The sequence below is a fragment of the Triturus cristatus genome, chromosome 4_2 (assembly GCF_964204655.1).
Source record: "Triturus cristatus chromosome 4_2, aTriCri1.1, whole genome shotgun sequence".
Lineage (NCBI taxonomy): Eukaryota > Metazoa > Chordata > Amphibia > Caudata > Salamandridae > Triturus > Triturus cristatus.
Window position 1 is genome coordinate 371,331,926 of NC_140586.1, and position 13,739 is coordinate 371,345,664.

At 45.5% G+C, this 13,739-nt stretch overlaps 1 protein-coding gene across 2 annotated transcripts in view; it reads right to left on the reverse strand.

Moving 5' to 3' along the window:
- The window catches only part of LOC146833911 (complement factor H-like), a 601,647-nt gene that overhangs the window by 141,121 nt on the left and 446,787 nt on the right, over window positions 1-13,739 (reverse strand). For both annotated transcript variants that reach the window (XM_085601821.1, XM_085601820.1), the window contains one exon: window positions 11,742-11,939. In XM_085601821.1, the coding sequence (XP_085457947.1) occupies window positions 11,742-11,939 (198 nt within the window). The remainder of the gene's footprint in view (window positions 1-11,741; window positions 11,940-13,739) is intronic.

Sequence of the window (13,739 nt, forward strand, 5' to 3'; positions counted from 1 at the left end):
AACCCAGCCATATGCAAATCAGTCTTGACCCTGTGCCTCATGGGAACAGTCCAGCCCGAACTGCCAATCAAGGTCCTCCCTGGACTGGAAACAAGAATTCTAGGACCGGTTTCGGGGTTTCACCCCTCTTCAGTCAGTTAGTCCAGCCCAAACATGCCAACTGGCATGGTGAGCAAAAGAATGGTGGATTTAACCCAGATCTGTTGACTGGGGGAGAATGTTTAGATTTGTTCTACATTCCGTCCATCAATTGTGCGTCTTTTGCTTTTTCGCCCTAAGTGCACCAGGTATGCCTAGACGTAGGTCCCGGGCTCACTGTGCCACTGGATTCAAGCTATCCTCGCTGAAGAGGGGTGAAACCCCGAAATCGGTCCTAGGATGCTTGTTTCCGGTCCAGGGAGGACCTGGTTTGGCAGTTCGGGCTGGACTGTTCCCATGAGGCACAGGGTCAAGACTGATTTGCATATGGCCAGGTCTAAACTTGGGTGGCATGGTGAGCAAAAGAATGATGGATTTAACCCAGATCTGTTGACTGGGGGAGAATGTTTTGATTTGTTCTGCATTCCATCCATCAATTGTGTGTCTTTTGCTTTCATGCCCTAAATGCACCAGGTATGCCTAGACGTAGGTCCCGGGCTCACTGTGCCACTGGATTCAAGCTATCCTGGCTGAAGAGGGGTGAAACCCCGAAACCGGTCCTAGGATGCTTGTTTCCAGTCCAGGGAGGACCTGGCTTGGCAGTTTGGGCTGGACTGTTCCCAAGCATCTTTTTTTACGATTAGCTTATCACAGATTAATACGTTTTCCGGCATTTTAGTCTACCGCCCCCCCGGCCCGGCAGGCAATTTTTGTAAACATCTTTTTGACAATGTTGCTAGCCTGGCCAGTTCGCTTCCTAATTTCACGCTTCTTGGAGATTTTAATCTCTATTTTGATGAAGTTTTTCTCCCATTAGTAGTAGAGATTACTGAAGGTCTTGGAATATTTGATCTAAAACAACTGAGTAATAATCCTACTCATATTAAAGGACATACTCTTGACTCCATCTTTTCTAAAGTTTCTAACCTAACCGTGGCCGACCCGATTCCCCTCCCTTGGTCGGACCACTTTCTGATCCCCTTCTCATGGACTATTCAAGAGTCTGTTCCATGGGTAAAAGAAAGTACTAGGTCAGTACGACCTTGGGCAAAATTGTCATACGACTCTTGGATGAAGCATCTAGAAGAATCAGTCCCCACAGTAGATTCTAATCCAGCAACTGCTAACGATCAGCTCAATAAATGGTTAAAATCTTCATTGGATATGGTTCTACCCAAAAAACTTATCCATAAAAAAAGAGGGGGTCACCAGAATTTCTGGTATCCACCCAAGTTACTCACTCTTAGACAAACCTCCAAGCAGGTAGATCGCCGCTGGAGGAAAGTTCCGACAGCTGACAGGAAAGCGGACTACAGAACCGCAATCAGAAACTATAAGGATGAAATAAAATTAGCTATATCTGCTTTCTACGAAAATCGCCCCGGTGAAATTTTTTAAATTGTCAAATCTCTTTTTATCCCCCCCCCTAGAATTGATTAGGACATTCTCCATCGCTGTAATCTAATTGCTAAATTCTTCAACGAAAAAATCCAATCTATTTATCAAGCGTTTCCTGTGGTCTCAGAATCACAGGTAAAGCCCCCCGTACGCTCTGCTACTAATCAACTAGAGACTGTTCCCCCTATAAATTTGACTATTCTTCAGAATATTTTTAACCAAGTTAAATCTGGGGCTCCTTCAGATGTTGCCCCCCCTACTATCCTAAACCGAGTTTTTGAAATCATTGCCCTGGCTGTTCATAAAGTAATTAATACCTCTTTAGAATCAGGCTCTGTTCCCCTTTTGTGGAAACAAGCTATGGTCAGAGCCTTATTAAAGAAACCCAACCAGGATCCTGAGATATTGTCGAATTATCATCCTATCTCACTATTGCCGGGCATTGGCAAACTGGCAGAGAAATAAGTCAATACTACGATTTCATCCTTCTTGGAAATTAACAACTGCTTCCATCAGACTCAGACGGACTTTAGAGCTCAACAAAGTACGGAAACAGCTTTGTTAGTTGTGACGGAAAGATTAAGAAGGCTCACGGATAATGGAGGCTGTGCTGCATTGATTTTGCGCGATCTCCGCGCAGCCTTCGATACCGTGATCCATCAGCTTCTAATTGAAAGACTCAAGGGCCTTGGAATTACTGGTATGGCACTAAAGTGGCTACAGTCCTATCTTGAGGACCGCTCATTTGTGGTCTTTGACGGAAATGTTGCTTCGGAACCACTACCTCTTGGTTGTGGGGTCCCTCAGGGTTCGTCCCTGAGCCCCACTCTTTTTAAAGTGTACATGAGTCCCCTAGCTGAACGGGTAATCCCTCATGGAATTTAGATCATCACTTACGCAGACGATACTCAGCTAGTGGTATCACTTAGCCAAGAAAATAAGTCTGCTCCTAGTCTTGCGCTGTGTCTGCAAGAAGTGTCAAGATGGATGGATGCTTTTTACTTAAAACTTAATTGGGACAAGACGGAGCTCTTGTTTCTTGGAAATTGTTCTCCATCCACCATAGCTCCCTTTTGGCCTAACTGTCTTGGCCCCCCTCCGATTCCAAAAACAGAAATTAAGAGTTTGGGAGTTTGGATAGACCATGATTTAAACTTCAAGAAGCATGCGAGTAAGGTGGCCGCTGGCTGCTTTGGATAGCTCAGAAGGTTAAGGAAGATTCTTCATCTACTCCCACTTACTGCCAGAAGAACAGTAGTCCAGGCGCTTATTCTGTCGCGCCTGGACTATGCAAACGTTCTGTACCTGGGAGCCCCTCTGGCGGCCATTAATAGACTTAAGGTCATTCAGAACTGTGCAGCACGACTTCTCACCAATTCTGCTAGGTGGATGTCTGCCAAACCCTCTCTTGCATTACTTCACTGGCTGCTGGTCCCCCAAAGGATTCATTTTAAAGCCTTGTGCATTGCTCACAAGGCTCTTTCTAACAAGGGCCCCCCAGTTGTCAGATCTCTTATTCAGTCTTATCGTCCGGCTAGATCCTTGAGATCTGAAAATAAACACCTAGCCCTAGTCCCCGCTATAAAACGAATGCGTAGTGGAGGACAATGCTTTGGCTACAATGCTGCAAAGCTTTGGAATAGCCTACCATTGACCATTCGATCTGAATCCAACTATATTCTGTTTCGTAAATGCTTAAAGACTTTTTTGTTTTCGTAATTCTTGTACTTTCTCTGGGAGTTGCTATAGCGCTGGGATGCTCTATTGTAGCCATGCGCTCTATAAATGTCCCTTCAATTCAATTCAATTCAATGAGGCACAGGGTCAAGACTGATTTGCATATGGCCAGGTCTAAACTGGGGTGGCATGGTGAGCAAAAGAATGATGGATTTAACCCAGATCTGTTGACTGGGGGAGAATGTTTTGATTTGTTCTGCATTCCGTCCATCAATTGTGTGTCTTTTGCTTTCTCGCCCTAAGTGCGCCGGGTATGCTTAGACGTAGGTCCTGGGCTCACTGTGCCACTGGATTCAAGCTATCCTGGCTGAAGAGGGGTGAAACCCGGAAACTGGTCCTAGGATGCTTGTTTCCGGTCCAGGGAGGACCTGGCTTGGCAGTTTGGGCTAGACTGTTCTCATGAGGCACAGGGTCAAGACTGATTTGCATATGGCCAGGTCTAAACTGGGGTGGGATGGTGAGCAAAAGAATGATGGATTTATCCCAGATCTGTTGACTGGGGGAGAATGTTTTGATTTGTTCTGCATTCCGTCCATCAATTGTGTGTCTTTTGCTTTCTCGCCCTAAGTGCGCCGGGTATGCCCAGACGTAGGTCCTGGGCTCACTGTGCCACTGGATTCAAGCTATCCTGGCTGAAGAGAGGTGCAACCCTGAAACTGGTCCTATGATGCTTGTTTCCGGTCCAGGGAGAACCTGGCTTGGCAGTTCAGGCTGGACTGTTCCCATGAGGCACAGGGTCAAGACTGATTTGCATATGGCCAGGTCTAACTTGGGTGGCATGGTGAGCAAAAGAATGATGGATTTAACCCAGATCTGTTGACTTGGGGAGAATGTTTTGATTTGTTCTGCATTCCGTCCATCAATTGTGTGTCTTTTGAATCCAGGAAAGCAGCGGTTCTGTGAGCCACACTGACTATGCAAGTGACACTGCATGACAGATAGCATGGCTGCAGTCACAATACATGCCATGGCCCACAAATCGACATGGAGGTGTCCCAGTGCGGATCACATCTGTAAAGGAGCTGGTCACACCCTGGCATATCCACGTGCACCCACAACCCATGTCACACAACGCATGCAGCAGACGAACAATGCACCAGACCACAAAATCTGTCTGGGAGCACATATGACCTAAGTCAAAAAGAATACAGTCCAATTCAAAGGCACCCCGCCTAAAAGGGAGAAGGGTACACAAAATCAGAGCTGTAGGGGTAACTCCCCCCACAATGCAGCACAAACACACAGCAATCACAATACATCAGCAATGTCGGCAATGTGGTACAATGCGCAACACCAGAGGACAGAGCTTTCAACATGTTCCGCTTGTGCGTATCAACTGTCCACTCACATCAGCCATTGCCTGACACTGTGTGATGACAATGTACGGGTACTACCACACATCCCTCATGTAGTCGGTAAATACACTGTCTCCCATCAAATATCCAGCTCCACCAAAACAGTCACAATGTACATTGGCATGCAGTCTGAATGTAAATATCTGCAATCCTTCAACATACATGTGCAACACTGTTAACCTGCATCACCTCTTTACATTTCAGAGGGACAGAAAACACCTCAGGCAGAGCACACCAGGACAACCTGCACATGGGGAACAACCTTTACAACGCAACTTTTACAACGCACTACACTTACAACGCATTTTTTACAACGCACAATCCATTACAACGCATGACATTACAACGCAGGACACTACAACGCATTTTTAAAAACTACCTTTACAACGCATTCCATTACAACGCATACTACCATTACAACGCATACCATTACAACGCATAATATTACACTACACTATCCAACACTTACCCTACTGTTGCACCCCCTGGAGTTAGAATAGTAATTTTTACCCCTATACTATCTAACACTTACCCTACTGTTGCACCCCCTGGAGTTAGATTAGTAATTTTTACCCCTATACTATCCAACACTTTCCCTACTGTTGCACCCCCTGGAGTTAGAATAGTATTTTTTACCCCTATACTATCCAACACTTACCCTACTGTTGCACCCCCTGGAGTTAGAATAGTAATTTTTACCCCTATACTATCCAACACTTACCCTACTGTTGCACCCCCTGGAGTTAGAATAGCAATTTTTACCCCTATACTATCCAACACTTACCCTACTGTTGCACCCCCTGGAGTTAGAATAGTAATTTTTACCCCTATACTATCCAACACTTACCCTACTGTTGCACCCCCTGGAGTTAGAATAGTAATTTTTACCCCTATACTATCCAACACTTACCCTACTGTTGCACCCCCTGGAGTTAGAATAGTAATTTTTACCCCTATACTATCCAACACTTACCCTACTGTTGCACCCCCTGGAGTTAGAATAGTAATTTTTACCCCTATACTATCCAACACTTACCCTACTGTTGCACCCCCTGGAGTTAGAATAGTAATTTTTACCCCTATACTATCCAACACTTACCCTACTGTTGCACCCCCTGGAGTTAGAATAGTAATTTTTACCCCTATACTATCCAACACTTACCCTACTGTTGCACCCCCTGGAGTTAGAATAGTAATTTTTACCCCTATACTATCCAACACTTACCCTACTGTTGCACCCCCTGGAGTTAGAATAGTAATTTTAACCCCTATACTATCCAACACTTTCCCTACTGTTGCACCCCCTGGAGTTAGAATAGTAATTTTTACCCCTATACTATCCAACACTTACCCTACTGTTGTACCCCCTGGAGTTAGAAAAGTAATTTTTACCCCTATACTATCTAATACTTACCTTAAATGCAATTTAATATTATGTGTTGTAATGGTATGCGTTGTAATGGTAGTATGCGTTGTAATGGAATGCGTTGTAAAGGTAGTTTTTAAAAATGCGTTGTAGTGTCATGCGTTGTAAGGTCATGCGTTGTAATGGATTGTGCGTTGTAAAAAATGCGTTGTAAGTGCATGCGTTGTAAAAGTGTGCGTTGTAACGACATACATTCCCTGCACATATGTCAGGACACCCTTCAACGGATCATGGACAGCCTCTGCACCCAATCCCCGGAGCAGGGCAGGCCAGCTGCCTCGAGGTGACCCCACCATCTGCACAGACCACTCAGCAGGATACACACACCACTATGGCTGTCGCCCAGGACCCCCCCACCTGACCAAGACACAGAATTACAGCAGCATGTGTGGGCATGCCAGATGGAGTTGGCTGATCAGCTGCGGGTGGGATTCGAGCTCGTGGTAGCCAAACTCGATGCCGGACCATGTACAGTCCCTATTGGACACCCCCTGTATGCACCATGAACCACCACACACCTATACAAGAACTGTCTGGTTAGACAGGCACCAGTGATGACAGCACAGAGTTGGCACAGATGCGGAGGGCAATGGAGACCATGGAGCAGATGCAGGCTGGATGTCTGACTGCCAAGTCTGGACACCAGCGAGTAGTAGCTAGAAACGTCAACACCCTGCAGTACTTCATCTTGCCATTGATGCCACTGAGCCTGTCACAGATGGCTGCAGCGAGGACATCGACACACACAGCTCCGACCCCTGATGTGTCAGTGGCACACGGTGATGCAGCCCCATCACCTTCACAGTCTAATGTGTCAGTGGCACACAGTGATGCAGCTATTACCCCGCCACACACACCGGAAACAGAACCTGTATCAGTGGAGTGAGATGGGGATGGAAATGAGTGTGTGAGGAAGGAGGCAGTAGCATCCATCACGCCATATGGCCTGTCCCTGCCTGGTTCTGACCTATGCATCATGCCCTGGGACAACACCTCCCACTGACCCTGCAACACTCTGCGACATTCACCCGGACCCCAACACAGACTGCCATATCCTCACTGCTGGACTATCACACAGCAAGCCTGCTGTGGACTGCACTCCCCCTCGTCCAAATCACTTTTCATTCCCCAAAGGACTCTGTTTGGCCCACCGCTGGGCCTCCATGTAATGTGGGCTTGGATGGCCATGTACAGCTCCAGCTCCGTCAATCACCTGAATGTGAATAAAACAATCTAAATCACACATATGTGTCATGACTATGTTCACTTACGTATAGAGGTATGGTGGGACGTAGGGACAATGATGCATATATGTAGGCACACACTGGTAACGGACATTATACGTATGTGTATCCCTGAGACACATGGCCAATTGGATGACTGTGGAGGTGAGTACTAGCTGTGTCCCCATTGCACATTAACTACAGTCTCACAACACCCCAACGTAGGCACACGTACATGTATTGAATAGGGCTGTGTGTAGGAATGCCCAATCGGTAGCAGGCCAGAGGCAGTGTCCTACAACACATGTGACAAGCGGACCTCATGTCGCATACCTACATGCACACATCTGTGTGGCCACATCCTGTTACAAATCATGACATAGCTACACATGGTCTGAGTTTGGACCCCATACTCACATTGCAGAATTCACGTAAGTGCACAGGTCGGCCAGCAAATATCCCATAACTATTTCGGGCCCAAAGAGGTGGAGATCGCAAAAGGGAGCCACCCCCATTGTACATGCGTCAGTCAGTTCCTCCCTGTGTAGGGACGATGCACATTGTGGCACCAGAGTGGACATTCAATTCAACACGCATCACAATTAGACACCACTGGATTAGCATAGAATTTATTGGCATGTGCGTGTCAGTACGGACGAGGCAATGGTCACAAAAGGCAGAGACAGGCTTAAGAAGCTTACACGCAGCATGGAACATGTAGAGGTTAAAGAAATGGTGAGGCAAAAATGGACAACAGTCTCAGCAAACCTTGCCATTCTGGATGAGTCATGTACTGTCTGGCGTCTGCCCATTGCCCCGTGTGAGGGGGCTCGACTCACTGCCCATGTGATCAGCATAGTGCTCTGCCACTGGAGTGCGCAGATTGTCTGCTCTGCAGACAGTTATCAGGTGGAAGGGTCTGACCGGTTCACATGTCGTCACATTGCCATGTGTGTTCACTCACCCCAGCAGTGTGTCCGAATTGGTAACATTGCAAAACAATGCTGTGTTGCTCCGAGCATGGACCGGCATTACCTTGCACAGGTGTGTGTCCACACGCGTAGTTCCACGCACATGCATTCAGAGTCCTGACGATGGCAGACATGTCCTCTGTTGTGGTGGGATATGTGAGCATTCCTCACGATGCAACAAGTTGTTGGGACCTGTGCTGTGGGTGACAATCCGATGTGGCTGCAGGGACGTAGTTACTCGTCCATGAATGCCAGCTAGCTTCATATGCAATGTTTTCCAATAGTACGCTGTTGTCATGTTCGAGGAACACGAGGTCGAGCCAATCCATTAACTGGTCCAGGCAGGTGTGCTCAGCCCACGCTGTTTCCCCAATCCGCAACACAGCGCAATAGGGGAGCGCCTCGATGTGGTCACTGCACACTACATATGCAGTATGTCAAGGCATCCCATGCACGGCTGTCTCGGTTACACTCCTGTTCGTGATCCACACACAAAAGTCATAGTCGATTTCATCTACGGTTGTGTTGGATAGGCAGCCATCCATGGGACACTCGAATGTGCATGTTTGGCAGTGGAACCAGGGCTGAACACAGGTGACATAGGCCAGGAGGAAGTGCGCCCAGTGAATGCAGTATACGTGCATGGTACTGTTCCACGTGACGGGGGTTGTGCATGTGCCCGGGATGGCCTGACATTGCGTTGGTGCCTCTCCTGGAACCAGCACTCTTCTGGACTGCGGCAGTTGTGTGGAGGATATGCCACAGCTCTGGGCTATGATTAGATTGTGTGTGCCATGTTGGGTAGAATGGGTTGCTGTTTCCGTGAGTGTCAAGGGCATCCCATGCGGGGGTACCTCAGGCAGGGCCTTCTGTGTGTGGGCTGTGGATGAGTTGGATTGTTCGTTTGCGCAATGCGTGGTGTGGGAGTAGTCCATGTCTGCCATGGCATCTCTCTCAGGGTGTTCCAGCCACGTTCAGGACCAAGGTCAGAGGTGAAGGTGTCCTCCCACCTTCTGCATTGGTACAAAGAAGCTTTCATCCCTAATGTGTGTCTGACTACTACTTGCGTTTTCGGAAGGTGATGTGGCTTTGGAGCTGAGATTGAGGCAAAGCCTTGGGCTCACTGTGTCCTGATAGTGATACACACACACACACACATGTTAGCATGTAAGGTCAGGTGCCCGGGAGGCCTTGCGCTGCTTGTGCAGTCTCACTCTGTCTCTCCTCGTCGCTCTCTCCCTCCCTCTCTCCCTCTCTTTCCTTTGTTGTGCGCATGGCACTCCTTCTTCTCTTGGGTTATGTCTTCCAGGCTGTGTCCTACAGATTGTCCAGTGTGGACCCACTAGGACTCATCCAAATGCTTTTTGGGTTTTGTTTTAATGGTGTTTTGTGTTGGTGATTGCATTGCTGTATGACTGATTCTCCATTTCCTGGGCACGCGTGTGTGTTGGTATTCCTGCTTGTGCGACATCAGCCAAAAGTTTTTTGGGGGGGATTCGTAGTGTTGGTGTGCAGTCTATTTGTCCGGGGGGCCCGGGCGGGGGCCCGGGAGTGGTGGGGGTTGCGGGCCTGGGTGTAGGTGGGTGTTGTGGCCCTCTTGGGTGTCCGTGCTGCATGGGCAGTTGCTCGGGGGCATCTGTTGTTCTTCATGTGTGGCTCTGGCCTGGGCTCCCTTTTGTGGTGCAGGCTGTGGTCCGACTTAGCACCAGGTCAGAGCAGGTGTTATTTTCCTGCTGCTAACGTGCCTTATCGCCTGTTTTGTGTTCTTATCGCAGTTCTGTCTGGTCGTTGTTGAGTGGTGTTGTTGTGGCTTTGGGCATGGGAACGCCTACTCTGCATCTCATTAGCGATAGTTGCGGGAGCCTGCTGTGGAGATGTTTTTTGCGGCTGCTACCACGGCAAACTGGTGCTGTGGGCTGTTAACACCAGCTAGTGAATGGGGCAATAAATTTATCGCAACTTTGGCTGCGATAAAATTGCCGTTAACTCGGCGGTAGTTCCTTGTGAATATGCCCCCATATGTGCAATTGTGGTGTTGTGTGTATCACGGGATTTGTGATCATGTTCTTTCAAGTTGTATGCTTCAATCATGCCAAACCTGGAAGTGGTGTTGTGTGTCACGTGCACGTTTTATTTTTTTGTTTTAGTGATCACGAACATGAAAAAGGGTAGGCGGATATTAGAAACAACTACTTTCTTCAGGTTTACAGAACATCCATCTGGGGAGACCGAAATGATTAAAATTACAGGTTCACTTTTATTGTCAAGGCTCAAATCATTTAATTTAGTCATCAAGAGCGCTCTAAAGATTGGAATTCAGATAATTCAACAAATATAGGAGCAAGTCGAGAGACTGTGTAATTCTAAGAAAATACAACCACATTATCTCTCATGTGAAAAAATTAAGGGGCATATCTACAAGGCGGCAAAAAAAAATTATCGCCACTTTTGCGGCCGTTTTTCGGCCGAAAAGCGGCGAAAATTTTATCGCTATATCAGCAAGGTCACGCTATCGCGTGAAACCTTGCCTTAGCGCCTGAATTCCTAACGCCCATCTTTGCATCTCTAATGAGATGCAAAGTGGGCATTCCTCCCCAGGATAACGGGAGAAATGTCGCTAAGTGACATTTCTCCTATTATCAAGCCTCACGCAAAGCAGAATAGCGACAAGAAAAGTAGCGATAACCTCTGTTATCGCTACTTTCCTTACGCCTGTTTTGAAACTTACTTAGCCATGATATCCTATGGAAGGTGGATATCATGGCTAAGTATGTGAGGCCCAATCAGCAAGCTATCGCCAAACTTCGTGGTATTATCGCTGGGTTTCCAGCGATAATCTCACGTTTGGCAGTTAGCGCTAGGATTTTTATCGCTTTTGAGATAAGCGTTGCTAATAGCACGCTTATCTCAGCGATAAAAATCCACGCTAGCCGGCGATAATTATCCTAGCGCTAAGTGCGCTTAGCGATAATGATCGCCGGTTGTTGCTGATATGCCCCTAAATTAGCTCCCACTTGAACAGAGTTACATTCAAATGTACTGTGTACCATATTTATTTCCTTGCTGTCTCTGAAGATTAACTTTACCCTACAGGAAACAACCTTTGATCTTGCATCACCAGTCAGATGAACATTTCCTAATTCATAAGAAAAAAGAACGGGATGAACAAGGGGAGCCCATGAAAATGATCTTTGGTACTCTGGAACGAATACTGCACACCTTTCCAGCAGTCTAAAACAAACGCACTGAAGTCTTGATAGACACCAACCACCCATAACCTGTCTCCAAATTGTCCACTTTGGTACCTTACCTGCTATTGGCTCATCATCAGCTACAAAAATGGCCATATGAAAGGCGAACGCCCTCACCTTCATACCTGTGTTGCACATTTGCCTTGGCCACATGGGTGTGTGTTACCAATCAAATAAATGAAACAATATCGAGTGTGAATACATATACATCCCATAAAATGCTAATAATCAAACTCACTTACTATCTTTAACACACGAAGGATATGTTAGTGTCCCATTTGTACACTGTCCAAAGAGTTCTGAATGTGCTTCCTTGCTGTAGCCCTCTTTACACGTAAAGGGTATGGATGCTTTGTGCTTAACCGCTTGGTTGATCTCTTCAGGCTGATACAATTCTAAGAAGTTTTTATCAATTTCACCTTTAGTGAGATGACACGGTTCTGAAAAGGGACCAAAAATAGTATCATATATTTACAAAATATTACCTTTTCATACAAAGATAAATATGAAAAAACATAATGTTGATTATCAGTAGTTGGAAAAAGGCACTGCATTGTAACTGTAATAAAATGTATATAGGTTGTTTCAGATAAAAAGCACAATTTGAAAGTTCTTAAAATGAATTTAAGGGGGCATATTAACAAGGAACAGGGAAAATTAACGCAAAGGGCGCTTAGCGTTAATTTTTTTAACGCCCGCTATCGCTGGATAATATCGCCTGGTTATCGCCTTATTAACAACGCTAACCGCCTAGGCGATAAAAAAATCCAGCGATAGCAGCATTTTGGGAGGTTATCGTTGTTAATGCAGCAATAAAACTTCAAGGATAGGGATATCCTTGTTGATAGCCCATGGTGGATTTAGCCATGTAATCCACCTCCCATAGGATTACATGGCTAAATCTGAAAATTAGCAGACGTAAAAAAGCAGCGTTAACCGTGGTTAAAACGTTGATAATGGGCTTGATAATATGCTCTATGGAATTCCAATTGAAGCCCATGTTAGATGTGAAGGACATCTAACATGGGCTTTAATTGGAATTCCATAGAGCATATTATCAAGCCCATTATCGCCGTTTTAGCTGCAGTTTTCTGCCGCTAAAGCAGCGATAATGCTATCGCCTGTCTTGATAATATGCCCCTTAATTTGTTGTGTCGGAGTGGTTGAGTACTTGTTTCTTTAGAATAGGTTAAATATATGTTTTCAGGTAACGTTGATAGGGAGGAATTCATGATCCCTTTTGTTGGTGTTTTTGCAGAATCAAATCAAATCAAGCTTTATTCGATTACTTTAAAATAATCATAAAAGCACATAAAAAGAGATCAGTGTATACATTACATTTCATCCCAGAATATTTGTAGCTCACAGAGGAGGAAATTATACAATCATAAGTATCATTGTAATCACATAAAAACAAATAATTACTTGTTCGCCCATAAAATGATTTCATAACAATATGGATTTCCTACATTTAAAAACATTTTTTAAGAACTATAAAATAGAAATAGTAACAAACGTGTTCTATAGCAATTTTAGGTTAACAAATGCTGGCCTACATTGTCTAAGCCCAAGGGACCTTAGAATTGGGAGAATCCATCTCTTTCGCTGTCCACTATAAAACTTACAAAAAAGAATATGTGCAATGTTGACTGTAGGTATATATCATCACATGGGCAGTTACTCTTAGATCTGGACCAATCATTTAACTCAGGGAAACTGATTAATCTATGAATTATATTTAATCTAAAGCGCACTAGCAAGAACCTGTCGTAGTCTCCTGTAACAATCCTCAAATAAGGCTGAGTACTGGTTGACGTCAAGGTGGAATAATGCGCCTGGACAGTAGGTTTATTCAGACTAGAACTGTTTCTGCTTGCTTCAAGCAGACGGAAACAGTTAGTTTTAAGATCTTTTTTAGCAACAGTGCACAAGGAATTTGGGTCAGAGTAGTATTCAGGGTGGCCAAGACTGTGTTTGAAATGTTTTATATAATTTAGCCACTTAATGTGCATGGCACCGTCTAACCCAAAGCTATCTGTCATAATTTGCCGATTAAGCAATATTTCCTCCATGGTCCTTACCTAGTGCCAAAGTAGTACCGGCTGGATTTACATAATGTCCTCCAGATAAGGCAAACCTAATTTAGTGTGGCAAATATGTGTGGAAATACTTGAAGGGACGGTCAACAAAAACCTAAGAAAGAAATCTCGGTGACCTATAAGGATTTAATGTCGGCAGGC